Below are 26,728 nucleotides of genomic sequence, written 5' to 3'. Positions count from 1 at the left end.
CACACACACACACACACTCACACATATATACATTCACATTCACACACACACACACACACACACACACACACACACACACACACACAGAGTCACACCAGGTCTCCTTGACTACTACCCAAATGTGTTCTTCTAACAGAGAGGACCGTGGTTTGAACCCACCCACTCATCTCACAGACGTAAGGCCCAAGAAGGAAAAGTCCTTGTTGCCCAAGGTCCAACAAGCCACACCAGGCCGTCCACACAAATGAGGTCTGCACTAAGGACTATGGGTGACTTAGTGAGCGGTGTGTGAGAGTGGAGGTAAAGAGGGAGGGATGACATGACGTTTCCCGCGTGGCATGGAGCGGGCTGGGTATGAGAGGCTGGATGGAGCTGGGGGCTTGAGAAGGAAATGAGAGTCTGAGTCTTGGCTAGAAAGATCTGTCCAGCCTGGGGCCGATGTCTCACCCGGTCCTTTACGCTCTTCACTTTGATGATCTTGGCTGCCAGGGCAAGGCCAGAAGACCTCTCGGTACACCTGTGCACCTGGCCAAACCGGCCCCTGCAGAGAATCAGGGACGCGGTAAGCTGAGATTAGGAAAAAGCTCACCAGACTCATGAGGGCTGCCATTACTTTCCTCCGTACACACATCATCATGTGGACCATCCCACACCACTTAGTCGCCATTCGCTCCTGGGCAAACCTGAAGTCTAGGCAACCCCTTCTTCATGACTCACATCATGTAATCTACTCTACAGCCTAAGAGGGTGAAAAGACATTCTCACCTTACTAACCATGGGTGATTCTGGCTATAGGAATATCCCCCCTATCCATGCCACATCACACCAGCCTATTTATCACATCCATGCCTGGCGCTCCTGCTGCCTCAGGGATGTTTCCCATGTCTTACCTCTGCCCCCTCACACGTGCACCCATCTGCATGCTAGGGACATCTCTGTTCACTCTCTATGGAGGTCAGCCTCGGTGCTCCAGCCCTGCCCCCTTACCCCGACGGCTGCTGCACTTACCCTCCCAGGACTTCATGTTGGGACACTGTGTAGCCTGCTGAGATCAGGGTATCCTTGATGCTCACTACCCGGTGTTCAAAAGGGGCTGGGGGTGCTGCGCTGTCATCTGTAGAGAGATAACGTAGAACCCGTGAGTCTCCTTCAAGTAGATTCGCACTATAAACCCACTAAACCTCAATGGGATCCCCAGGTGGCAAGGTCGCTGCCCTTCTTATGGCCCCAGTATGTCAAAGCCTGGTCTCTAGAATCATCCCAATGGATGGAAAAGAAACGAAGCTCACTAGGCCACTGGGCAGGTTTTCATGAGGAGGAGGAAGAGGAGGAGGAGGAGGAGAACTCAAAGGCCAATGGGCTATGGGAGTCTGGGGAGTGTGAGAGGGAGGCAGCTGGAAAAACAAACACACTATTCTCACCTCTTGGCCTTGGCTCCCTGGTAGCTAACCTCAACTAGACCCCAGAGGGCAAGAGAGCCTGTGGTGGATGCCACGGTGGGCCTCTCTTAGGGCATGGCATGGTAAAGAAGGTTAGCAGATCTAGAGAGGAAGCAAAGGGCTGCTAGTATTTGGAAAGACAATGGGGAATGGCACTCGGGGATGGGTTTTTCTTTTTAATTTTATGACTCTGTGCGTGCGTATGTGTGTGCATGTGTGTATGTGTGTGTGTTGGTTCAGCTTCTACCGTATGGGTTTCAGGGACTGGACTCCGGTCTTCAGGCTTGGCAGCAAACGCCTTTACCTGCTGAACTGACCTTTGGTTTTCATTTTAATTGGGTACTGAATGCCTAGAAATGTCATGCGCAATCATAAAAGAAGGACACGTGCAGAAATCACAGGGCTGCCGAGGCTGGGTTCGCATCTGTTCAAGCTCGGCCTGGCAATGACCTGCTTGCACCCTGACTTCAGAGAGCACCCCACAGACAATTCCCAAGGGGGAGACTCCAGGACTGTTGGAGAAGAAGAGACACCTAATGCCCCTCTGGAAGGACAAGTAGGTCGGAACCTCAGCACTCCCACCAATTGCAAATGGCAGTGGGAGTGGCTGACACACATCACTCAGAGCCTTGTCTTTACTTCTCTTCTCTCCCCTTTGATGGGGAGCATCATATGTAATCTAAGCTGACCTCAAATTCACTAAGTAGCTACAGATGACCTTGAATTTATCCTCCTACCTCCATCTCCCAGGTGCTTGGATCAGATGTGCAGCACCACATCCGGTTTTATGCAGCATAGGGATCAAGCCCAGGGCCTCAGCTTTACATGCACAAGGCAAACACTCTACTGTCTGAGCCACAGCCCTAGCCCTCATGCTTTTGGCATTCTTGACTACTTTAACTTAAAAATGATGCCAACGGTGGAACACTCATGCAGGGAAGCTGCTTTGAGAAATATATCCAGTTGGGCCACAGAGGTTCCCGCTTCCCAACCATCAAAGCTGATTTAAGACCCAAATTTAAATGGGCGTGGTGGTGCACGCCGTTAGTCTCAGCACTCGGGAGGCAGAGGCAGGCAGATCTCTGTGAGTTCGAGGCCAGCCTGGTCTACAAAGTGAGTCCAGGACAGCCAAGGCTCCACAGAGAAACTCTGTCTCGAAAAACCAAACAACAACAACAAAACAAATAAGACCCAAGGTTAGCCCTTCACATTTCTGTATCTTGGACTCAAGCACCAGGACTTAACTATGCAGAGCGTTAGACTTCCTCAGAACCACATAATCTATGGAAGGTTTACGAAGCCTCCCCACCACTCACCACAAGGCTGTGTCGAATGAGCTGGGTCACGGGCTCACTTACCTAGAACCGTGATGGCAGCCTCTGCAGCAGTCGACACCTTCCTTCCAGCTTCATTTCTCTCTGAGCCCTTGGCTGCATGGTCTTTCCCAGGCTCAGAGTTCCTTGCTCCTGGGTCTATGTCTTGCTGCAGGTCTGGGGTCCTGATGGTCTCATCTCCCCAGTCCCTTGTGGCCAAACTCGATCCTATGATAGGCTCAGCCCTAGGCCCTGTCTCCTCGGTGCTCGCTCCCGCATTGCTGCTCCTCTTTAGCAGGGGTGGAAATGGTCTGGCTCCTTTAGGGATCTGGTTTTCCAACTCAGTCCCAGAGCCTTTGGGATGTGGGTCCTGCTCCTCAGGGTGGGCAACCACTGGAGTTTCTGCAGAAGCAATGGGGCTGCCCCTCTGTGTCTCCATCAGCTTCCCAGGAGTAGCCATCTCTGGCACATGGATAGAGATCCTGGGCAAAGAGAAATATGGCCCTGAGGTTCAGAACAAGGATGCTCAAGCAATGAAACTCATCAGCAGTGCATTGCCTAGTGTCACAGCTGGCTTCAACTGTCAACGTGACACAAACTTAGAGTCACCGGAAATAGAAAACCCCCAGCTGAAGAACCGTCCAGATCAGATTGGCCTGTGGCCATGTCTATGAAGCCTTTTCTTAATTGCTAATTGATGTAGGAGGGCCTAGCCTCCTATAGGCAGTGCTTTCCGTAGATAGATGGGCCTATAAGAAAGGTAGTTGAGATGCAGAAACCCACAGCCAAAGATTAGGTGGATACTAGGTAATCCTGTGGAAGAGGGGAGGAAGGACTGCAGGAGCCAGAGGGGTCAAGGACACCACAAGAACGTGGCCCACAGAATCAACTAACTAGGGCTCACAAAGACTGAACTGACAATCAGGGAGCCTGCATGGGTCTTACCTGGGTCTCTTGCATGTATGTATGGTTCTGTAGCTTGGTGTTCTCGTGGGACTACTAATAGTGGAAGTAGGGGCTGTTTCTGACTCTTTTGTCTGCTTTTGGGACCCTTTTCCTCCACCTCGTCCAGCCTTGAAATGAGGGCATGTGCCTAGTCTTGTTGTAATTTGTTATGCCATGTTTGGTTGATTCCCTGGGAAGCCATCACTTTTCCGAAGGGAAACAGAGGAAGAGTGGACCTGGGGGAGAGAGGTGGGGGTAGGGACTGGGAAGAGAGGAGGGAGGGGAAACTGCAGCTGGGATGGAATATATGAGAGTATTAATAAATAAATAATGAAAAAAGAAAAGAAAGAAAGGCTGAGCAAGCCAGAAGACAGAGCCAGTAGGCTGCACTCCTTCATGGTCTCTGCTTAGGTTCCTGCCTTGAGTTCCTGCCTTGAGTTCCTGCGTTGAGTTCCTGCCTTGGGTTCCTGCCTTGGGTTCCTGCCTTGAGTTCCTGCCCTTGGGTTCCTGCCTTGGGTTCCTGCCTTGGGTTCCTGTCTTGAGTTCCTGCCTTGGGTTCCTGCCTTGAGTTCCTGCCTTGGGTTCCTGCCTTGAGTTCCTGCCTTGGGTTCCTGCCTTGAGTTCCTGCCTTGGGTTCCTGCTTTGAGTTCCTGCCTTGGCTTCCCTTACTACACCCTTGCTGGCTGTAACCTGCAAGCCAAACAAGGCCTTCCTTTCCTACATTGCTTATGGTCATGGTATTTCATCACAGCAACAGGAAGCAAACTAAGGCACATAGCATGTACAAGTTCCTGGGTCCAACCATTGCCTTGTCAGAACTGTGTACTTCATGAAATATCTCGGTATCATGGTAGTCCAGTTCTAATAATTTTGTTTTAAGCCAACCGATGAAAGGACTTGTTTAGGTTTTAAAAGTGCTAGTAAAAAATAAAACAAATATTTAGGGGTTTAGCAATACAAATAACAACTGCTTCAATAACATTCGTAATATAATATTTGTGATAACAAGAATACTAAATTATATTTTCTACATTTGTAGGTATATTTTCTACATTTCATACATTTGTATGACAGTAGGCCTAATTGTCTTATTTTTATTTAAATAAACTATAGCTACATATTCCCCCCTCACTAATAATTTTTAATGTGCTATGAAAGATAAAAAAGTTTGAGTTTGACTGCCTGGTGGTGGTGTTGTATGCTTTAATCCCAGCCAGTACTTGGGAGGCAGAGGCAGACAGATCTCTGAGTTCAATGCCAGGCTGGTCTACAGAGTAAGTTCCAGAACATCCAGGGCTACACAGAGAAACCCTGTCTCAATTTTTTTTTAGTTTGTAGTGTATATGATATAAAATCATGAATTAGAAGTTAAGTAAAGATTAACATCATGTTAGTTCTGCACTTATCCTCTTAAGGAAAATTAGCAACCAAGTTTGAAGCTCAAATGTCTCTGAAAACGTTGGGATTGGAGAAATGGCTGCCAATCATAAAGGTTAGAGTTCAAATCCTAACACCCATGTAACAATCTGGACATCTCATGAATTCTCTAAACCTAGCTGTGACAGGTCTGAGACAAGGATTCACTGTAGCTTCCAATCTAGCAAAACTGAAGCAAACAACAACCACAAAAGAAACCCATGAGCCCCAGATTTCAGGGACACAAAAGAGTAGACAGAGAGCAATAGAGGAAAATACTGATGCCTTCTCAGACACCATGTGCACAGGCACATATCCCTGAAAACACAAGTGCACATACACCTGCAGACATAGACACACTTAATAAATAGGTAAACAAGTAAATCCTTTAAAAAAAAAAACTTTATACAAAAAGAAATACAAAGCCAGGCATGATGGCACACGCCTTTAATCCCAGCACTCAGGAGACAGAGGCAGATCTCTGTGAGTTTGAGGCCAGCCTGGTCTACAGAGTGAGTCCAGGACAGTCAGGGCTACACAGAGAAACCCTGTCTCAAAAAACCAAAACCAAACAAACAACCAAGCCCCACAAATATGGCTTTTTTTTCTTTAGATTATTAAAGAGAAATAAAAAGTGGTTAGGATAGGCCAGGGGTGAAGCTTTAGTGGGAAAGGAAAATTCTACACATACTACACACACATGCACACACACACACACACACACACACACACACACACACACACACAGAGAGAGAGAGAGAGAGAGAGAGAGAGAGAGAGAGAGAGAGAGAGAGAGAGGGAGAATTCTATGTTATATATCCATTATTATAATAAAAAGGGGGAAAAAAATACAAGGCCATTCTCCAGTAGCTGAAAGCCCTGGTCCCGTTGAGGTTCAGGCGTTTGAGATTAACCCTACGTGGTGCATCTGAGAGACATAGCAGCCCATCTAAGTTAAGCACTGGGCAAGAGTGTTTGGAACTAGATGTGCGTCACTGGTGACAGTGGGATAGAAGGTGGCATCCAAGCTAAGTCTCCCTGAGCCTACCTCAGACCAAGAGATCCAGAAAACTTGACAAGCCAGTTGCTGGAGGAGCTCAGTGGAAAAGGCTGTTGGCCACTGCAGCCCTCTCTGGTCTTCTCTTCCAGTGGGGTAGGAAGTGAGCCCAGTGTCACAAGGCTCTGTTGTGTTTGGTGTTCAAAGATGCCTTACCTACTACACAGCATCTGCCATGGGCATTGCCAATTAACGACAAACTTCATGCTGCCAAGTTCAGGTAGGGTCTCAGGACACCTACAGAAGCAGCTCCTTCTGGTCACAACTGACACTTATTTCCAACCTACTTTTCTCAAAAATAAAGCAAACAAACAAACAAAAAGCACATCCTAGGAGAAGAAGGGCAGGTGGTGGCCTCCCCACTTCCTGAGACCTGCTTCAGGTCTGGTGTGTCTGAAATTCAGCTTGGGGCTGTGGAGGGGAAGCACTCCTCACGGAGAGGCTTCTGGAGAGGCCTAACAAGTGACAGGAAGTTTATTCCTGCCGCAGTTTCCACATTCAGAGCTTTGGCCCAGATTCATGCACATCTACCAAGGGTCCCTCCTTCCAGTCTGTCAAGGGCCCTGCCTGGGGTATAGTGGGGTGGGGAGATGGGGGAGGTAGAGGGCAGGGGAATAAGAGGGTGGGGGGTCCCATTGCCTTCCAGAACCAGTCACCATGACAGAAATAGGCTAGATAATCACCCAGTGCCAGGTCTTGTGGTCTCTGTGACAGATTAAGGGATTTGGGGGCAGTTATGAGACAAGCCTCGAAACCAGCGTCCTCCCAGGCTGCATCATGGGGCGCAGATAGGACATAGCCAGCAAGTTCTTTCCTACAGTGTCTACTGAGCACAGCTCCCAAAGCTATGTCCCCAGCAACACTCCCCCTCCAGAACCTCCGACATAAACCTCCCCAAAGGCCCTAGAATGACTCCACCTGCCCTTCCCTTCTCTCCTAACCACTTTGTTTAAGACTTAAATGCTGGCCCAAGGAAGCAGGTGTGCAGTTAAACACACAGATTTTGGTAAGCTGGTCTCAGATCCCAGCTTTTATGTGGTGGTGGCACTCTGAGCCTGAATTTCACCCTCAGAAAACAAAGATGACAACCACCTTCACATGACGGGGATAAAAGGAGGTGATGGCATGCCAGGCGCGGTGGCACACGCCTTTAATTCTGCACTTGGGAGGCAGAGGTGGGTGGATCTCTATGAGTTCAAGGCCAGCCTGGACTACAAAGTGAGTCCAGGACAGGCAGGGCTATTACACAGAGAAAGCCTGTCTTGGAAAAAAAGAAATGAGGTGATGGCTGCCAAAGGCTAGTCCAGCAGTAAAGTGCCCCGTGAACCCCATTTGTTGAAGTAATCACTTATCTAAAAGTCATTCTCAACCCTATTCCCCATTAGAGTGAAAAGCAAAAACACCCCAGTGGTACCTGAGGACCCAATGATACCAATGGTACCCCAGACCAAAGGAATCAGGATCTCTGGGCACGGATATTTCTTTTTAATGCCCACTCCTGATCCCCCAGGCAATTCTCATAGCCAGCAGGTGGACACTAGTGCCTTAGGATCTCAAACATAAGATCTTCCCCCTGTGATCCCGGTGGGGCTCAATATTATATACAGTGGTCACCCAACAAGTGCCACTGGTCCATGGGCCATGCTGCGTGTGAAGTGATGTAGCTAATTCCACCCTTTGCCCAATACAGAAGAACATCCCTTACCTGGGACTGTGGACCTCACCGGCTGGAGTCAGTGGCCCTAGGGGCTGAGGGCTAGGCCCTGAACTCGGCCACTTGGCCTCTTCTGAGAGACAACAGTCAGGCTTGCCGGGCGAGCTTCCTCCGCCTGCACTTTGTGACATCGTGAGGCTAGTGAGGACCTCGCTGATTCTGCCGATTGCCACGGACAGTTCCAGGGTGGTCCCAGGGTTCTCACTGGATACTGCAGGGATCCTGGACTCTGCGTCTGTGGGTAGGGTCACTTGACCTGGGCTAAGAACTTCAACCCCCGGCCTCAGTGAGGCTCCTGCCTGGGTGAAGTCAGCTCCCTTTGATGGGGTATTGATAATGAGAGGCAGCCTCGCCACTGTCCCCGCTGGTATGTCCTCCTCCGGGCTCTCTACAAGGTAACAGTCAGGGTAAAAAAAAAAAAACACTCTTTAGGAGGCACATATTACAAAGAAGAGCGCGCGCGCGCGCACACACACACACACACACACACACACACACACACACACACACACTCCATACCACAGCTATAAAAGCCAAAAACCTGACCTAACCCACGCTGCCATCAGGACTGTCCACCCAATAGAATGTTGATGAGCGAACAGGAGCTGGAGAGACGGCTCAGCAGTTAAGAGCACTGGCTGCTCTTCCATGTTTGAGCCCTAGCTCCTACACGGTAGCTCACAATTGTGTGTAAGCCCCAGTTCCCGAAAATCCGATGCCCTCTGTGGCCTCCAAGACAACAGGCACACAGACACATAGAGACAAAGCACCAGTGCACACTGAGAAAAGAAGGGAAGATGTGTGTAAACATACAACTACTTATAATGTGGTTTGCAAAGGCTGGACCACGCCGGAGAGAGATGGGCATTTCTTGTTTGTTTGTTTTTGTTTTTGTTTCCGAGACAGGGATTCTCTGTGTAGCCTTGGCTGTCCTAGACTCACTCTGTAGACCAGGCTGGCCTCGAACTCACAGCGATCTGCCTGCCTCTGCCACCTCAGTGCTGGGATTAAAGGTGCGTGCCGCCACCGCCCGGCCCAGCCAAACTCTTAATTTCAGCACTCTAGAGATGGAGTCAGGAGGACTCCATCAAGGTCATCCTCAGCCACACCGTGGAGTTTGAGACCAGATTGGGCTAAATGAGACCCTGTCTCCAAAAGTCAAACAAAATCCAAACACCCATATCACAGGCGGTACAGGTGGTACTTTTATTTTGAACCACTATGTGTGCAGAAGAAACAAGCAGGTGTGGCCACTCACCTTCCCACGGCCACCTGGAGGGGTCAGCTTGCGCACTTCCGGTACTCAGCACATGCCTTGGTTTTACTCCCGTACCTTCTGCCTGCTCCTTGCTCTAAAATGTTTTTAAATAAATAAATAAACCACCGTCATTCAGACTTCAAACATCTGTGAGCCGCCTACCACGTGCTTACCTAGTAAGGTTATTTTGTATGACCCTCAGCAGCGTTAGGGGACACGGGCTATTATCACTCTGGAGATAAAGACACAGAGGCAGGAGGGGGCCAGATTCAAACTCAGAATCCACATCCTTTCCAGGGCTTTGCTGACCGCCTAGGGAGCTAGGGTCTCCCGTGAGGGGTTTCCAAGTAGATTGGGGTACAAACGCCTTAGGCCAGGAATCCTCGGTCATCACCTCAGATCAACTGTTCACGTTGTTATTGTTCTGGTTGGGAGAGAGTCAGAAGTCAAACCCACGCTTGAGGGACAGGACGGGACGGGTCACCGCCGTCAGTGGCTAAGCTCAGCCTAGGAGCTAAGGAATTGCCTCCAGCTGGGTTTTGTCATGGCCTAGAGCTGCCAGATCTGCTTTGTTTTCCAAAAGAAACTGGTATTAGATTTTGCTTTAATCAGACTTATCAAAGCATAAAATTAAATAAAATTTAATTTACTAAAGCATCATTTGTATATAGCAAGTTATACATATACACTAAAAACTTTTTTATTTTTTAAAGACCAGATCTCACTATGTAGCCTTGGCTAGGCTAGAGCTCTTTATAAAGACCAGATTCAGAAATCTACCTGCCTCTGCCTCCTGAGTACTAAGGTTAAAGGCAGGTGCCCCCACACCAGTCAACAAATGCACAAAATATAGAACAGTCTTGTCACTCCTAAAGAGATCCCTAGAATTTAATCCAAAGGTTTTTAAATTTCAGGGTTGGAAACTAATCGATGCAGACTTTCAAGACAGGGTTTCTCTGTGTAGCCTTGGGTGTCTTGGACTCGCTTTGTAGACCAGGCTGGTCTTGAACTCACAGAGATCCACCAACCTCTGCCTCCAGAGCACTGGGATTACAAGTGTGCGCCACCACGCCTAGCTTGACAAAATGTATCTTTAGCTGCTTCTTATCTCTGGGCTCCCCATGAGGGAGAGAGTCCGGTTACTAGTAGGTCATATATACAGGGGACCAGGGGCTTATTAACCAGGGATGTTGCTATGACTCAACACCAAGAGTCACACTTGAGACTTTACTGGTCAGAGGTTCAAATCCACTGGAGGGGGGGTCCCAGCAAGAGGTGGAAACCTTTTCTGGGGAGCTCCCTGATCATCACAGAGGGACCAGGACCAGCTATAGGGCTTTGAACATGTATACCAGGCCTTGGTCTCTAGCAGACCTTTTAGATTTAAAAAAGCTGCCGAGGGCTGGAGAGATGGCTCAGAGGTTAAGAGCACTGGCTGTTCTTCCAAAGGTCCTGAGTTCAATTCCCAGCAACCACATAGTGGCTCATAACCTTCTACAGTGAGATATGGTGCCCTCTTCTGGTGGGTAGGCACACATGCAAGCGGAATATGTATAAATAATAAATAAATATTAAAAAAAAAAAGTTGCCGAGCATCCCTCTGGACTAGTGCTTCAGCATCCTTATAGAGTGCACTCCTTGACACTGGTCACTCTTTGTTTCAAAATAGCTATAGATGCTGAGCACCTTTTGTGCGCTGGACACGATCTTCAAAGCTTTTCCCAGATCGGTTCCCTAATCTCCCTCCCCTCTCTTTGAGGCAGATATTTATGAATGAGATGATTCCTGATTTACAGAGAGAAATTGAGAAGCTGAGGAGGCAGCCAAGTACTGAAGGCAGAGTTTCAAAGCAGCAAATTTGATTTGAGAGGCCAGGTTCCTGCCACACTGCTGCACTGCAAAGGGCAGTGTGGGAGCCACGCACCCAGCTCCTAGGCTGGGGTTAGCCTCGTGCCCCATCCCCCAAAGCACGATTTGACTTCGGAATCCAGTCTCCATCAGAGCTGGAGCAGCATGAATGGTTGACCTGAGTTGATGATGGTTTAGGATGGGGTGTATTGATCCATTCCTGGCCTGTGCCCTTTGTTCACCCTTCAAGGCAGCCTCCCAAAGGCCCTTCCCTCACCCCAAATCCCCACGACCGTTTCTCCTGTGCCGTGCCAGCCTCTCTCACTCCCATTCCCTTCTCACCAGAGCATGAACCCCAACCTTGGAGGACACATGAGAACTTGCGGAAATGGTTCCATCCTTCTACCTCATGGGTCCCAGAGACCAAACTCAGGTTGTCAGACTACAACAAGCATCTTTACCCACTGAGCCATCTTTTGTTGTTGTTGTTGTTGTTGTTTTGGGTTTTTTTTGTTTTTTGAGACAGGGTTTCCTTGTGTACCCTTGGCTGTCCTGAACTCCCTCTGTAGAACTGGCCTTAAACTCACAGTGACCCGCCTGCCTCTGCCTCCCGAGCACTGGGATTAAAGGTGTGCGCCACCACACCCTGCCCAACTGAGCCATCTTGTAAACCCAAGGACACTAAGTTTTACTCCATCTTTCTCTTCTTTCCTCCCTCCCTCCCTCCCTCCTCCTTCCTTCTCTTTTTTTGTTTTCCTTTTAGTGCACAGTGCACATGTGGAGGTCCGAGAATAACTTGTTGGTTTGAGGGAATCAAACTCAGTTCACAGGGTTTGGTGGCAGTCATCTCTACCCACTGAGCATCTCGCCAGCCCAGTTTTGTCCTTTTAATAATAAGGACGCAGCCAGGTGTGGCGGCGCATGCCTTTGATCCCAGCACTTGAGAGGTAGAGGCAGGTTGATCATTGTGAGTTCGAGGCCAACCTGGTCTGCAAAGCAAGTCCAGGACAGCCAAGGCTACACAGAGAGACCCTGTCTCAGAAATAATAATAATAATAATAATAATAAGCCGGGCATGGTGGTGCATGCCTTTAATCCCAGCACTCGAGAGGCAGAGGCGGATGGATCGCTGTGAGTTCAAGGCCAGCCTGGTCTACAAAGTGAGTCCAGGACAGCCAAGGCTAACACAGAGAGACCCTATCTCGAAAAAAACAAAATAATAATAATAATAATAATAATAATAATAATAATAATAATAATAATGGCATGATACATGTAGAACACACAGCCCAGTGTCCAGCACATAAAAAGAATATGCTAGCTGTTATTGTGCTCATCACATCATCCGTGTGGCCCAGACCTGTGGAGCAGTTGGTACTTTCCTTCCTCTGCAGGTTCTACTCTGCCACTCCTGTTTAGGGAACTAGAGGCATTGCCACAGCCCTCCTCATCAGTAGAAACTGACTCGCACAGACTGTCCTGAGGCAGATCCTGCTGGGCCAAACTGCCGTTTCCCTTGTTTTCTTCAGGATGGGAAGGCTCCTGTGCCTGCCTGCTCTTGTGATGTCCTGAACAGCTGGACAGGGGTGCTGGGCCCATCCGCAACTGAGCCTGAAGCGGCTGGCGGCTGACTTCTAGTGATAATGTAATCCGTTATTACAGCCAAATAAAGTTCAGTGAGCACGTTAGAAGATGAAACAGGCAGTGGGTGCTATGCTGGGGCTGTAGTTCAATGGCCGGATGCCTGCCTTGTTCAATCTCCAGCATTACCTTGACCAAGCCATGCCTGGCATAATTTCCAGATTTAACAATGTTAGGATGTAGTTCAGTTCTACATAAGATTACTGCACCCCCACTCCCCTAAGAAGTCTCTGGAGTCTCGATTTGGGTGGTGAGGATGTATCCAAGAAACACAAGTCCTCTGAGCTACAAATTCATCCCTGACCAGTAGGCACTTTGGGCCATGACCCAGTTAACAACTGGCAGTCTGACTGGGAGACAGGACCCAGGCCAGCAGACAGTCAGACACGTGAATTAAACACAAAGATCAGCGGGCGGTCCAGTGGGGCAATATGACCAGGAAGGTAGAAAGAATGAAAAGACAGTCCCGTGACTCCCCTGTTCTGCAATGCCTATATGTTTACATAGAGGCCATTAGCTAAGTCCATTATTCTACAAATAGCTCTTATAAATAAATAAGGAAAGGGTGGAACACAAAACAAGGAAGTTCGCGTACAAATAGTTTGCATAAAAAGGGGAAAGCTTTTAAATGACAGTCCATCCCTTAGTAAAAGACGTTGAAGCTTTAAGGTATTTCATTCTGTCATCTCTTGGGATTTTTATGAATTCAAAAGAGTTAGCATTTATACAATATATCACCAATTGCTTCATTTGAGTTTGCTTTAATAAGGAAATTGTAAGAAGTTCAAGAGGTTTAAGACATTCTGGGATGCTTGAATACTAACTTTAAATAATAGCAAAATTGTTTCCCTTGAGGCTATAATAACAATGTGATATGGTAACAATGCAATGTGATTGTGTTTCTGAGACAGCACCTGTCCACCTGCTGTTTGTTGCAGGGCTGGGTTTGAAATGTGGGCCTCCTGCCTGCTGGCTAAGCGCCCCCTTTAAGTAACACCACTCATTCTAACATGGTTCTCTCCCGTACATAGGAGAGCACTAACTGCCTCTAAAAACACACTAGCCAACAGTTTGATTCTCTTCTGTTCTTCTTTTCATCCTAATGGGTGAAAATGGGATCTTATGTGCATTTTTAGCATTTAAATATGATAAACTTCAAAAACATTTTTTTAAACCTTTAAGAACAGTCACCCCACAATATCCAGGGCAACATTATGCATTGTATAGTATAGTTCCTGATATAATGTGCTATGTAAATAGGTCTTATCTTGCAGCAGAAATAGCCCCACAAAATGGGTAGAATTCAGTCCCCACAGTCAGGAAAACTAAGGAGAAAGCTCTTTACTGAAGGTACAATGAACCTCCACTCGGTCCCTGGAATGACTTTATATATATTTGTTTTTTTCTTTTGGGCAGGGACTGGGGGGATTGAGACAGGGTTTCTCTGTGGAGCCTTGGCTGTCCTAGACTCACTTTGTGGACCAGGTTGGCCTAGAACTCACAGAGATCCTCCTGCCTCTGCCTCCTGAGTGCTGAGTTTAAAGGCCAAATATAGCCCAGGCTAGCCCTGAGCTCCTTATCCTCCTACAGGCACGTGCTGCCACACTTAGTCATAAATGACTTTTTTTGAAGGCTGGTCAGGCTTTATCCAAACAATGTGCTTTTAATTGTAAAACCTGTACCTGGAGAGCTCACAAGAAACTGGAAAATGGTTCTCCTGGGAACCCAGGGACAGAGTAGGAAGGAGATGACACTTGTCATACTAGTTTGGTTGGTTGGTTTTCACTCTCATTTTGGTGTTGAGGATTAAACTCCTATATCGTAAGTGTTTCTCTTTTACCATGTTAAACTAACAAATTTAAAACGTTATTAGTTTAATTCTCTTTTTAGGGCCATTACTTAGATGTATTTTAAGAGTGTAATTAGATTCTTTTTCTTTCACAAAGTCCAGGTTGGTTATCAGTGGCCAGAGCTACTGCATGTGTCTCTCAGGCCAGCATTTCCAGGGTTGCAGAGCAGGGGGTCAGGGAGCTGAGGGAGGGGTGTGCTGCCGGAGGGAGGAGCTTTGGACAGGAAGAAGAAGGGCAGCAATGTAGCCTGGGTCCTGGCTGGGTTGGCAGGAAGGCACTCTCCTCAAGCCCAAGCCACAGGCGGGTGATAACCACGGATTCTTACATGGGCACGCGCACACACACACACACACACACACACACACACACACACACACACATTCCTTGGGAACAGCCACTCCCAGAAATGCCATCTTTCACCTTGGGGTCTGGCTTCCACTTGGGTCCCCTGTGAGTCATTGTCCACAACTCACTTCCTCACAGGCAGCTACACACTTTGAGACAAACCACAGTCTAGTCTAGGGGACAGTGAGGCTCAGATTGTTTCCTAAGGGCTGTGGGGTAAATTGACCACGTCTCTTATTCCAAGTGTAAAGGAGCAGAAAGGGGTACCAGAGAAGCCCCAGGGACGGTCAGGCAAACCCCTTCCTCTACCTCACAGCTAGCTTGTCCCCCACATCCAGGTTACCTACAGTTGCCCAAGGACCTACATTCTGACCAGACCATCGCCCCATTCTTCCCTGGAGACAGCAGGGTAGCATTGGACTATATAGAATGCCACCTCTGATCCCTAAGTTCCCGTTTTTCATTTCCCCATCAACAGGACACACAATACATGATAAAGAAGCAATGTCCCCAGCTCCCCTAAGAATCACTTCCTGGCCAGGTTCCCCACTAGGGTCCTAGGAACCCCTTTCCAGGCGGGGTAAGGTATCCAGAACCAACCTCCTCAGGGCCATCAGCCAGGCTGCCTCTCCTGCAGGCCACGCTTCCTTGCATGATGAAAGCATCCATCTTTGAGTGCTGGGATGTGGCCCCTACCAAAGCAATCGCCCTGTCCACAGCCGCCACCATCTTGAAGAGGGTTTCCAGCCTGGCACCATGCTGGGCGCCCTCCTGCCGCACAGCCCTCACCAGCTCCAGGACCTCGGGCCACGCGGCCTGAGCCGTGGCTGGGGGAGTGCTACCAGGCTCTGCCAGAGCCAGCTCCCGGGAGGCTTCCAGCCGCTGCAAGCCTTGCTCCAAGTGGTCCATGCCTCGGCACATACAATGCAGCTTTTCTGTGACGTCTTCTTGGAAATGCAAGAGTCTGTCGACCTTCTCGCTCAGCACGTTAAGTTTTTTGTCCATGGTGGCTAAGCAGGCTCTGCCTGACGCTGGGGGGCTCAGGGGGCCCAGACCCTCAGGATCCTCCTCTGAAACCCCTGACATTCCAATTCCGGTTTGGTAAGGGCAAAGGCAAGGAAACGGAAGTACCGCAGGCAGGCTTGCTTCTCACTTAGGTGACAGCGTCTGGAAGGCCATGGTCCGAGGCTGGTAAGACCCTCGCTGCACAGCCAGCCTGCCCTGCTCGCCCAGGCGTTGAGGGGGGGTGAGGGGACTGAGAGTGGCCTATCCCCAACTCAACCACTGTCAGAGAGTGACAGGCAGAGTTTGGCCCAGGCCCTTTTCCTGGGGCCTCTTTGACATCATGGTCACAATTAACATTCCTCTTTGAGAGGCTGCTGAGAGGCAGATATTTTAAGAGTCTGCCCAGAGAGTGCTGGGGTTCATACAGCTGAAGCTATCTAAAGGTTGGAAGAAAACTGTCTTTTACCATGCAAACAGGGAAGGGATAATCCAAGGTACCCTGTCCCCACACGAAGAATTACAGACAACTAAGGAAAGCGAGAGCAGACTTGGATAACCAATATGAGGTGGTCAGCCCTGAAATCATATACATACAAACGACATCAAACAAACTCAGTGGGTTGTATTTATGGATTTATGCACTTTTATACATATAATAATAACAATAACAAAAAAGACATGAATTTGAAGGGGGGACATAGGAGGGGTTGGATAGAGAAAAAGGAAGGGGGAAATGATGTAATTTAATTACAAATAAAAATAACCAGTGGTGGTGGCCCACGCCTTTAATCTTATCACTCGGGAGGCAGATGCAGGCGGATCTCTGGGAGTTCCAGTCGAGGCCAGCCTGGTCTACAGACCGAGTTCCAGGACAGCCAGGGTTATGCAGAGAAATGCTGTTTTGAAAAACCAAAGTTAAAATCAAACAAAATAAAAATACAAAAAAGCATGTCCTCATTGACACACAAATTCACTTTGGTTTTTTTTTTAATGATAAAAGTATATGTATACTAACAAATTGTCTTAAAATAAGTGTCTTTATGGTTTATATTATTAGCAAAAACAAACAAAAACTCCCTAAGAGAATATATCATATCCTCATCTGGACTACGCATAGTTTTTTTCAGAATTCCAGACACCGAGGGGTTGGTGTCCCACAAGCCACACACACATTTAATTCACAAAAGAAAAGACCAAGGCTGAGCAAACTGTGAGGCCGTTCCATTCGTTCTTCCTTTTGCCATCAGGGACTGTTAAATCCAGTGCTCATGTCCGCAGACAGAATGTTCTCATGACACATGTAGCACTATGTGACTCTGACAGATGCAACATGGTGAAAATGCTATTAGTCCACAGGGCCAGAGAGATGGCTCAGTGGTTAAGGACGTTGGCTGTTCTTCCAGAGGACCTGAGTTCAGCTCCCAGCATCTATATGGAGGCTCACAGCTGTGTGTAACTCTAATTCCGGGGCATCCAATGTCTTCTTCTGGCCTCTGTAGGTGCCAAGCAGCAATGGGCAGGCCTAAGAAACAGCTGCTGTTTCTTCTCTCTCTTTGCCCAGCCTCTTTTAAAGAAACATCCCCTACTGGCTAAGCACTGCATGCACAGTCCAGTTGCTGCCTAGGGAGAGCACAGCAAAGGCCGATGCCTGTAACCGCTTTCCCCTTGTCTCCCACTATCTGCTGTTTGGCCACTCTTCCTTGGTAGATAACATTTTAGGATTTTGCCCTGTTGACCGGTTGGATGCTTTTCTGTGTTTGTGTCTTGAGTTCTCATCTCTTAAGTATGTCTTAGGAGATGGCAATAGAGATAACAAGCCAATTTTTCAAGTTTTCATTTTTGCATAATTATATAAAAGTTTTTTACTCAGTTAAGAAGTGGATCACAATGCAGCATTCTCTAATTCTTTTCCTGTTTGTCACAGTTGTTATTTAAAGAACCAAGTGTGTATTGCATGAAAACATGACCTTTTCCTTAGTTTGAATAAACTCCAAGGTAACTTGGGGGAATAAAAAAAGAAGTTCATCTAGTTATTGTTACAAATTATACTATTTTTAACACGATGTTTGTAAAGGTCTTTAAAATACTTTTGATTTAGAAATTAGAGGTAATTCAATTCTTCAAGGACTCAAAGTGAGTGCGTATTTGATGCCCAAAATATACTTAAATTTTATTTTTCCTTTCTAGTCTTCCATTGATTATGACATCAGCGGTTCAGAATCCTGAGGATGCAGAAGTGGACTGTGCTGTTTCTTGGCTCTTAAAATGTAGGTCATTGTTTTAAAATAATTCAGTTCTTTGTACAGTATTTGTATGTTGGAGATCTGGAAAAATTACAAGGCAGCCTGCAGCCATAGAGCATTATGCCATCATATGGTATTTTATTATTTTTTAGTATTTATTTATTTATTTATTTTATGTATATGAGAGCTCTGCCTGCATGTACACCTGAAGGCCAGAAGAGGGCACCAGATCTCATTACAGATGGTTGTGAGCCACCCTGTGGTTGCTGGGAATTGAACTCAGGACCTCTGCAGGAGCAAACAGTGCTTTTAAAGCACTGAGCCATCTCTCTCCAGCTTCCTGTATAGCATTTTAAAACTGAAGTACATTGTTCTGCTCTTAATAACATTTTATATTTAACCTAAAAGATAAGATTCCATTTTTTTTTTTAATTGTTTGTTTCAGTCTTGGGCTGCTTGGGAAGTTACCTTACCGCACTGCTGGGATTCCTTTAAGATGTGGCTGAAGGGGAAACAGCTGCTGCAGCCACAGTCAACCCAAGCAGTGGGCACGTCAGTCAGGCCAGAGTACGGTCCTCCTTCCCCTTGGCCTTGAGCCAAGCTAAACTGAGCAGGAGAAATGCAAGGCACCCCCAGTAGCAGCACCGTGGATGAGAAAGTGACAGGACATAGGACAAGAAAAAGCCTCCCATCCGCAAGCTGTGCCTAAGTTTGTTTGTTTTTGTTTTTGTTGTGTGTGTATGTGTGTTTTTGTTTATTTGTTTGTTTCTTTAGGTCCTATAGTCCTCTACTGACTCCTGACACTGTCCAGTTCCTGCTTAAAATGGATAACGGGGAGCCCGGGGAGATCCTACCTAGCCAACCCCCTGTGGGAAAGGCTTCCCAGGACATAGGGTGTGATGCTGACCTCTTGCTCAGTTTGAAAAGCATCGGAAGAAAATCTTCCACCTGGACAACCTTGCTGTTTGAAACCCTGGTGTATGTCTGTTTGACCTGACCAAAATAAGCATGTGTTATCATAGATGAGTTGCACTTGTCCGTGGTCTATTTGTAACAACTGGCCCTCTTCCGCACTCTGTAAGAGGTGTAAGATTTTAGCCAATGCTGCAGCCCTATTGCCCTGCAGAGAGAAAAGTTTGGAATCTCACTTTCATAGGAGAAACTGGCTTCATATATTTAAAAAGCCTTCTGTGTGATTCTATGAATGGTGTTTATTGTTTTGGCTCTTTGGCTCTTTTACATATGTATATATGTATTCTATAAACAGTCTACAAGTCCTTTCTTTCTTTCTTTCTTTCTTTCTTTCTTTCTTTCTTTCTTTCTTTTTTCCGAGACAGGGTTTCTCTGTGTAGCCTTGGCTGTCCTGGACTCACTTTGTAGACCAGGCTGGCCTTGAACTCACAGTGATTCACCTGCCTCTGCCTCCCAAGTGCTGGGATTAAAGGTGTGCGCCACCACGCCTGCCTACAATACAAGTCTTAAGGGAACACTTTACAAAGATGCTATTCTGTAAAATAGAATTGTTATCGCTGCTAACGCTCTCCGGGTTTTGTATGTTCCTGTGCTGGCCAGCTTTATGTCAGCTTCACACAAGCTAGAGAACCTCAATGAGGAAATGCCTCCTGTCCACAAGGCATTTTATTAATTAGTGACTGATGGGGGAAGGGCCAGCCCACTGTGGGTGGGGTCATCTCTGGGCTGGTGGTGGTCCTGGGTTCTGTAAGAAAGCAGGCAGGGCATGGTCACTATAGGACCTCACTTCACTCTTTCCCCCCTTTGTTGCTTGGAGCAACACCTTCAGCTTCCTCTGCACCTTGTCCTCAATAAACTGTCTCCTTGTGTCTCCATGTGTCGCCACCATGCACTGTAAAGAAAGAGGTGGCAGAACCTGCAACTTCCTGGTCTACTCCTCCCCGCCCCCCCCCCCACACACACACTCAGAGCTGCATGTGTTAAATCAAGCCTCACATTGAAAACTCATCTTCTGCATTTATGTCTTTCCCTGTAGGAGGCACAGCTCACAGAAAGCATTAGAAACTCCAGAATTCTTAAACACAAAGGCTTTTTATTTTCTCCAGGGAAAGTCAATGATGTGTGTCCTCTTCACCCAAAAGACTGGAGCAAACGTTATCGACGTTCTTTTTGCTATTCTGTGTAGCCAGCATTCTGGAATCCACCCCAAAATCTTGGGCATTGTTTGGGCTCTAATCCCGAGCCTTGTCTCTCACTGAATAGAGCCCATCCTTATGAGAGAGGTCCCACATACAGTGCATCTTCCACTAATAGAATCCAACTTTATGCTTATTATAAATCCTTCCTCCTTACGCCTCGCCCCAGCCCTGCTTATCTATCAGCCAATAGAATTCATTCCTACTGCACAGATCGCAGGCGCTTTGCTACTTTGCTACAGAGTTTGTATGTAGCTATGCCTAAAGCTTGGCTGTGGTAGCTGTCACGTGGACACCTTTTCCCAAAGTTTGCATAATATGCCTAAATGTGTAAGAAGAATAAACCATGAGGTCAGACTCTGGAAGTTTTGACCCAGTGCCTGCAAAGATGGTACTGACTTGAGTTTCTTTCTACACTTTGTGCAAATTGTCTCCCTGCTGGCTGTGAGGCTGTGCCCTCCAGAAACCTGATAGGAAAGGAAGTGAAAGGAAAAGAAAGACAGAGGATGGGGTGTTGAGTCATTGGTGGGTAAGGGTTATCAGTGAAGTTTTGGAAGAAGGAAAGATGTTAAAGAGAATTAGAGCCAGGCATGGTGGTGGCACACGCCTTTAATCCCAGCACTTGGGAGGCAGAGGCAGGCAGATCACTGTGAGTTCGAGGCCAGCCTGGTCTACAAAGTGAGTGGGGGATGACTAAGGCTACACAGAGAAACCTTGTCTCGAAAAACCAAAAGAGAGAGAGAGAGAGAGAGAGAGAGAGAGAGAGAGAGAGAACAGAAGAAGAAGAGGAAGAAGAAGAAGAAGAAGAGGAAGAAGAAGAAGAAGAAGAAGAAGAAGAAGAAGAAGAAGAAGAAGAAGAAGAAGAAAGAAGAAAAGAAAGAAAGAACACCTGCCTAACTTGGAACAAAGGTGAATACAGACGCAGCAGAGCCGCCTTTCTCTACACAACCCCAGAGAAGCCTCTGATCCCTGAGGTACTGATGGGATTCATTCTTGGTGCACTCTTCTCTACATCTCTGCACAGCCAGGAGACTGCATCCTCCTGACAGTGAGTCTGCTCCCAGGGAGAGTCAAGCACCAGGGTTCTATGGACTGCAGTAGAGACACCTTGGAGACAACCCTGAGAGTGATCTTCAACCACCAAGCAGTCCACAAGCCTCATCCACTCAGTGCGCACCACCATATTCAGAAATACACAGCGACAAAGAAGGACTGCCAGTATTCAAAGAAAGCCCCACAATAAAGACAGAACATCAGTGAAGAAAGAAGTACCATGAAGGAAAAAAATGAAGAACATGAGAAATAAAATAATTCAAAATGGCTGCCATTCATAGCCACAAACCCTGTGGAAGGTTGTTTGTTCTGGCAATTATAAGTGGGCTAATGGAACGAACAGGGTGCAAATGGTGGTGAAAATTAAAAACATGAACAGTGCATTATAAAAATACAAAAACATGGATTACAAAACAAAGTTAAGATACATCCCAGGGCTGGAGAGATGGCTCACCTGTTAAGAGCACTTGCTGCTCTTTCAGAGGACTTTTCTTTCGTTCTCAGCACCCATATAATAATTCAAACCATCTTTAATTCCAGTTTCAGGGCATCCAATGCCCTTCTCTTATCTCTATGGGCACAAGGCTTGCACATGGTGCATGCATACATGCAGGCAAAACACTTGTACATGTAAAGTGAATCTTTAAAAATTTAAGGACATTCTTTCAGACAGTGAAACTAAAAATGAAGATATAGGGTTAGTGAGATGGCTCAGTAGGTAAAAGCGTTGCTACCAAGCATGGGAACCTGAGTCTGATGCCCCAGGAACCCCCCGGTGCAAGAACTAACTCCCACAGGCTGTCTTCTGACCTGCACATGTGTGCCATGGCATTTGAGTGTAGACACACAAGAACACACATAGCCGCCTTTAATCCCAGCACTTGGGAGACAGAGGCAGGTGGATTGCTATGAGTTCAAGGCCAGCCTGGTCTACAAAATCAGTCCAGGACAGCCAGGGCTATACAGAGAAAACCTGTCTTGAAAAACAAAACACAACACAACAAAACAAAAAAACACCAAAAAAAAAAAAAACAAGAAAAAGAAATAGACAAATGTAACTTAAAATTTAAAATAACAAAAAGCTAAATGAAGACATATGCATAAGAGGCAAAGGGAAGGGAGCCTGGGTTTGATTTCTAGCACCCACACGGCACCTCACAACCACCTGGAACACCAACCAGTTCCAGAAGATTTGACTCCCTCTTCTGGCACCAGGCACACGTGTGCAGGCAAAAACATCCCTACACATAAAATGAAAAGCATTTAAGAAAATAAACAAAAACACATGAGACTATGTGTCCAGCTAGTGTCACGTCTCGTTAACTGGAATTTCTGGAACTTTGTCAAACAAATACCATAGTCATTATGCAATTTTATGGCAGAGATGGCCCAGTGGTTAGGAGCCCATACTACCCTTCCAGAGGACCAGCACCCAGGACCAGTAGCTCACAACAGCCTGTAACTCCATCTCTGAAGGACGATCTGATACCTCTGGCCTCCATGAGCACCAGCATGTACATGTCTATACACACACACACACACACACACACACACACACACATGCACACTTTATAATAAAACAAATAATTTTTAATTAAAACACAAATAGAAGCTTCTGGAAGTTAGAAAACAAAACCACACAGCAAACACCTGAAGCTGGACATCAGGCTTCCCACCCTGACAACTGGACTGGAAAACAGTTAGGTTGGACTTAAGAGTTCTCGATTGGGAAGTGCTGCCCCTCAGAGTTCTGATCACATTGCACCCTTGCTGGAGAGTTCTGGAGCGCGCACAGATGTGGAGAAGGGCCTAGCCATATGGCCTAGGTGTCTGTATAACATTTAATGAATCTTTGTTTAGGGAGCTTAAGGATGGGAGGGAAAACCTCCTACTATAAACATGAACGCTTTAGTTTCCTAGGGCAGCTGCTTTAAAGATGAAATCCCATCAAAGTGGGGGGGGGGAACAGTTTCAACACAGGCACAAAGCTGCAACAGTATCATGAAGAATTCCCCCCCCCCCCCAGGACTCTAAGGGAGTGATCTCTGCAGGGTACATGAATAGCTAGAGCAAGCCTGTGATCCTAGCGCTTGGGAAGTAGAGGCAGGAAGATGAACAAAGCAAGCTTGAAACCACCCAGAGCTACCAGAGAACGGGAGCTCCTGTCTCAAAACCCAGCAACCCATCCTTACCCATCCCCACTTCCCCCTACACACACACACACACACACACACACACACACACACACACACACACACAGTCCTTTGTTTTGTTGTTAGGGGGTACACCTGCTAGGCAAGCTTTCTGCCTCTGAGCTACACTCCCAGTCCCAAAGATATGTGAGAAATGTTAAGAGCTTGGGGCCTACAGTCAGGCTAACTAGATTTAACTCCTGCCTTCCCCCCCCCCTCTCTCCTCTCCCCCCACCCCCCCCCCAAGTTATTAGCTAGAATGGTGGCCAAGGGTTACTTAGCTTCTTCACTTCTTTCCTGTTCTGTGACGTAAGGAAAATAACTATATGTGCATTTCCTGGGCTTGGCAGAAGGGCACAGGAGAATGCTGAGCCCCACAAGGCTTATCAGTGATTGACACATTGGAAGTATTCAGTGGTTAGCCTGATGGCGGCAGGCATGGCAAACAAGGAACAAACAGAAATAGAAGCCCCTCCACCCCCACCCCCAGAAAGACCGTCTTACAAGAAAGAATGCTATTAAGGTACAATCATTGATTTAGCGATGAATATTTACAGCCCTAATGAAGTAAAAGCTCTATTACGCAAAAGCAGAAATGTATCGAGCTTAGGACCCGCTTGAAGCTGGAGTGAGGGAAATATGGGTCCATTTATCTTAGGAGAGTCCAGGACTGGAGTTAACAACAGACAAACCGAGGCCAATAAAAGAAACAGCTGGAAGATTCCCACAGTCTGTAGGGAGAGAGGTGTGTTATGGGGAACTCAGGGCACACATCTAAGAAGCAGAGCACAGGGTACCCCTCTTTTTGTATATTTATAACAATACAGCAGAGAAGGGTCCTAGTCTAACCGATTCAAATATGAAGAGATTTTTTCCCCCAAGAGAAAGCAGCAGATGCCGAGAGAGTACCCCTCACAAATGCCGCAGGGACGGCTGCATGCATGGACACTGTCTGTCTGCCTGCAGCGTTTTCCCTTCCACGGAGGCTTGTGATCGGGTGTGGTTGACAGCGAATGGCAGTCCAGCACCTGCAGTGTCCAGCACACGGCTAGCATTTTTTTTAAATCGAAACGGAGTTTTTCTGTGTAGCCTTGGCTGTCCTGGACTCGCTTTGTAGATCAGGCTGGACTCGAACTCACATCGATCCACCTGCCTCTGCCTCTCGAGTGCTGGGATTAAAGGCATGCGCCACCACCGCCCTGCTCGGCTAGTATTTTTAAACCTCCGCCCCGAGGCTGTCAGCCCAAGAAGGCAGTAATGGACTCAGGCAGAGAGGACAGTTCCTCAGTCTCCAGTTAGCGCGCCCTACGCCTGCCTGTCTGCTCCCTCCATCCGCACCGTTAGACGACGCATGCCTAGAGCGCACGAGTGCGTTCTCTGTGGAGCTAAGCTTAGTTAAGAAAGGAAAGCAAATGAAAAGCACTCTCAGAAAGCCACACAAGAGTCCAGTGCACACTTGAGGGTTAGTTGGCGTTTGACATTGCCTGTCCTTTACACCCTGCTAGTAGCTAAGGAGACCGCAGATGGCTATCCACAGACTGTACCCATCCATCAAAGCGTTCTATTGACTGCCTTTCTTTGTCCAAGAGGATTTAGGCCTCAGGACCGATCTCCTTTGGTCCTGCCACCTTACCAATTGTTCCTCGGGCTCTAACTTCAAAGCTTGACGCCACCCTTACCGCAAATATCTGGGTGTAATCTGATGCCCGCTGCTGGCCTCTGCTGCCGGGCCTGCACAGTGCTGGGCGAGGGCACAGGGTTCCCATCCTGTGGCCACAGTGGCCAAGCCGTGTTTACTTTGCCTGGAGATGGATGTTACCTAACTCCGTGGAGGCCCCGGGGTGAATGAGGTGGGCTGGTTGGCTGGGGTGGCTTCTCTGGAAGAGCTCAGGCTTAGCGATAAGCCTGGTATTTCCGTTTATCTGTGACCCTGTCCAGGCCCCCAGAAGCATTCAGAGGCTTCACTTGGTTATCTGCTTTCCCGGCCTGTATCTGCCTTCTCTACTTCCTGCATCACTTAGCGGACTGCCTAATTGTGAAACAAACAGCATGTAGCTCAAAGGGCGGAGAGAGAGAAGGGAGGGAGCCCTGGGGCCGGGCTGAGCTGACTTGAAAAACTCAGATCAGGGTCTGGTGCAGGCCTTAGACGAACTGGGAACCCTGTCTTCAGCCTTTCAGGTCAGAGAAGGTCCCAGCCAATGGCAGAACGGGTCAGAGGCTCTAATTTTCTTCTACCCGGGCTGCTCACACTCTGGCTGGGAGCCCAACTGGTCACTTCTAGAATTAGAGGATCCAGCAAGTCCCTTTCCAAATAGAAGGCCTCAGGAAGCCAGAAGTAAGTATAGATTCCGTAAGAACGCAGGCACACTGCAGCCTGAGATGGCAGCGACTCAAGGCTTCTGCTGAGTGGATTGTCAAGGAAACGTCAGAAGGTGCGAGTAACCTCCCTCCCCTTTCAGATGGAAAACGTAAGGGGCAGAGAAGGGACAAGGGTTTTTGTGGACCACACAGCAGGCGACTGGCAAAGACTAAACGGATGCCCTTGGAGAGACCGTGGGGCTCACCACCTGTGCTGTGGGTTGAGAGATCTCAGGGACAGCTAGGTGGGTCAGATCAGCCCGTGAGACACGGGCTCAGCTCTAACAGTCGTCTGAGGATATAAGGAAGGGGCCTCACAGATACCAAGCTCAGTTGCTAATTCTTTCAAAGAAAAAAAAAGTCTGTAACTTGTCTCATTATAGCAAACCCAGGAAGAGCATTGACGCTGCCACAAAGCCCAACAGGATGAGTTTCAAAACAGTGTCCAAGCCAAGCTGGCCCCTGGGAAAAAGCGGAGTAGGAGGAACACTGTGCTGAAACCCTGCCTGGGTGTGGCGGTCCCCTGCCACCCTTTGGTGGTCGGTGGATTTGTCTCCAGCCTTCTGTGTTCCGCCATCTTATCCTTGACTGAAATCACGCCCCCCCCTCACTTCCCCCATTTCTTCCTTCCCTACATCTCAGGTTAAATAGTTCCCTGCCCCACCAAGGTCAGATGAAATTAGCCTGACACTCGATTAGAAAAACAAAAAACATCACCAGAAACCAAATGAATAGTCATAAGTAATTCATTTACTTATTCATTATTTATGGAAAAGAAAACACATTTAAGGTGCTGGCAGACGCTAGTACTTTTATGTGCTCCGCAGTGGTGCAACATCTCTATATAAATTGCTTTATTTGCCCCTCCCAACAAGTCTAGGAG

General features: G+C 47.6%; 1 protein-coding gene across 3 annotated transcripts in view; it reads right to left on the bottom strand.

Moving 5' to 3' along the window:
• Positions 1-26,728, bottom strand: part of MYLK3 (myosin light chain kinase 3) — a 52,654-nt gene that overhangs the window by 20,806 nt on the left and 5,120 nt on the right. The window contains exons 1-6 of one of the 3 annotated variants that reach the window (XM_084756007.1): positions 25,167-25,300; positions 9,143-9,236; positions 7,876-8,272; positions 2,798-3,234; positions 1,009-1,114; positions 448-541 (exon numbers count right to left, since the gene is read on the bottom strand). In XM_084756007.1, coding sequence (XP_084612133.1) covers positions 448-541; positions 1,009-1,114; positions 2,798-3,234; positions 7,876-8,272; positions 9,143-9,236; positions 25,167-25,253 — 1,215 coding nt within the window. In that variant the 5' untranslated portion in view covers positions 25,254-25,300. Of the gene's footprint in view, positions 1-447; positions 542-1,008; positions 1,115-2,797; positions 3,235-7,875; positions 8,273-9,142; positions 9,237-15,426; positions 16,054-25,166; positions 25,301-26,728 lie in introns of those variants that run through there. The other 2 variants (XM_084756006.1, XM_084756008.1) reach the window with 2 other exon arrangements.

The sequence above is a fragment of the Acomys minous genome, assembly GCF_964271855.1.
Source record: "Acomys minous genome assembly, chromosome: 14".
NCBI lineage: Eukaryota > Metazoa > Chordata > Mammalia > Rodentia > Muridae > Acomys > Acomys minous.
This window is presented reverse-complemented; position numbering and strand designations above follow the sequence as displayed.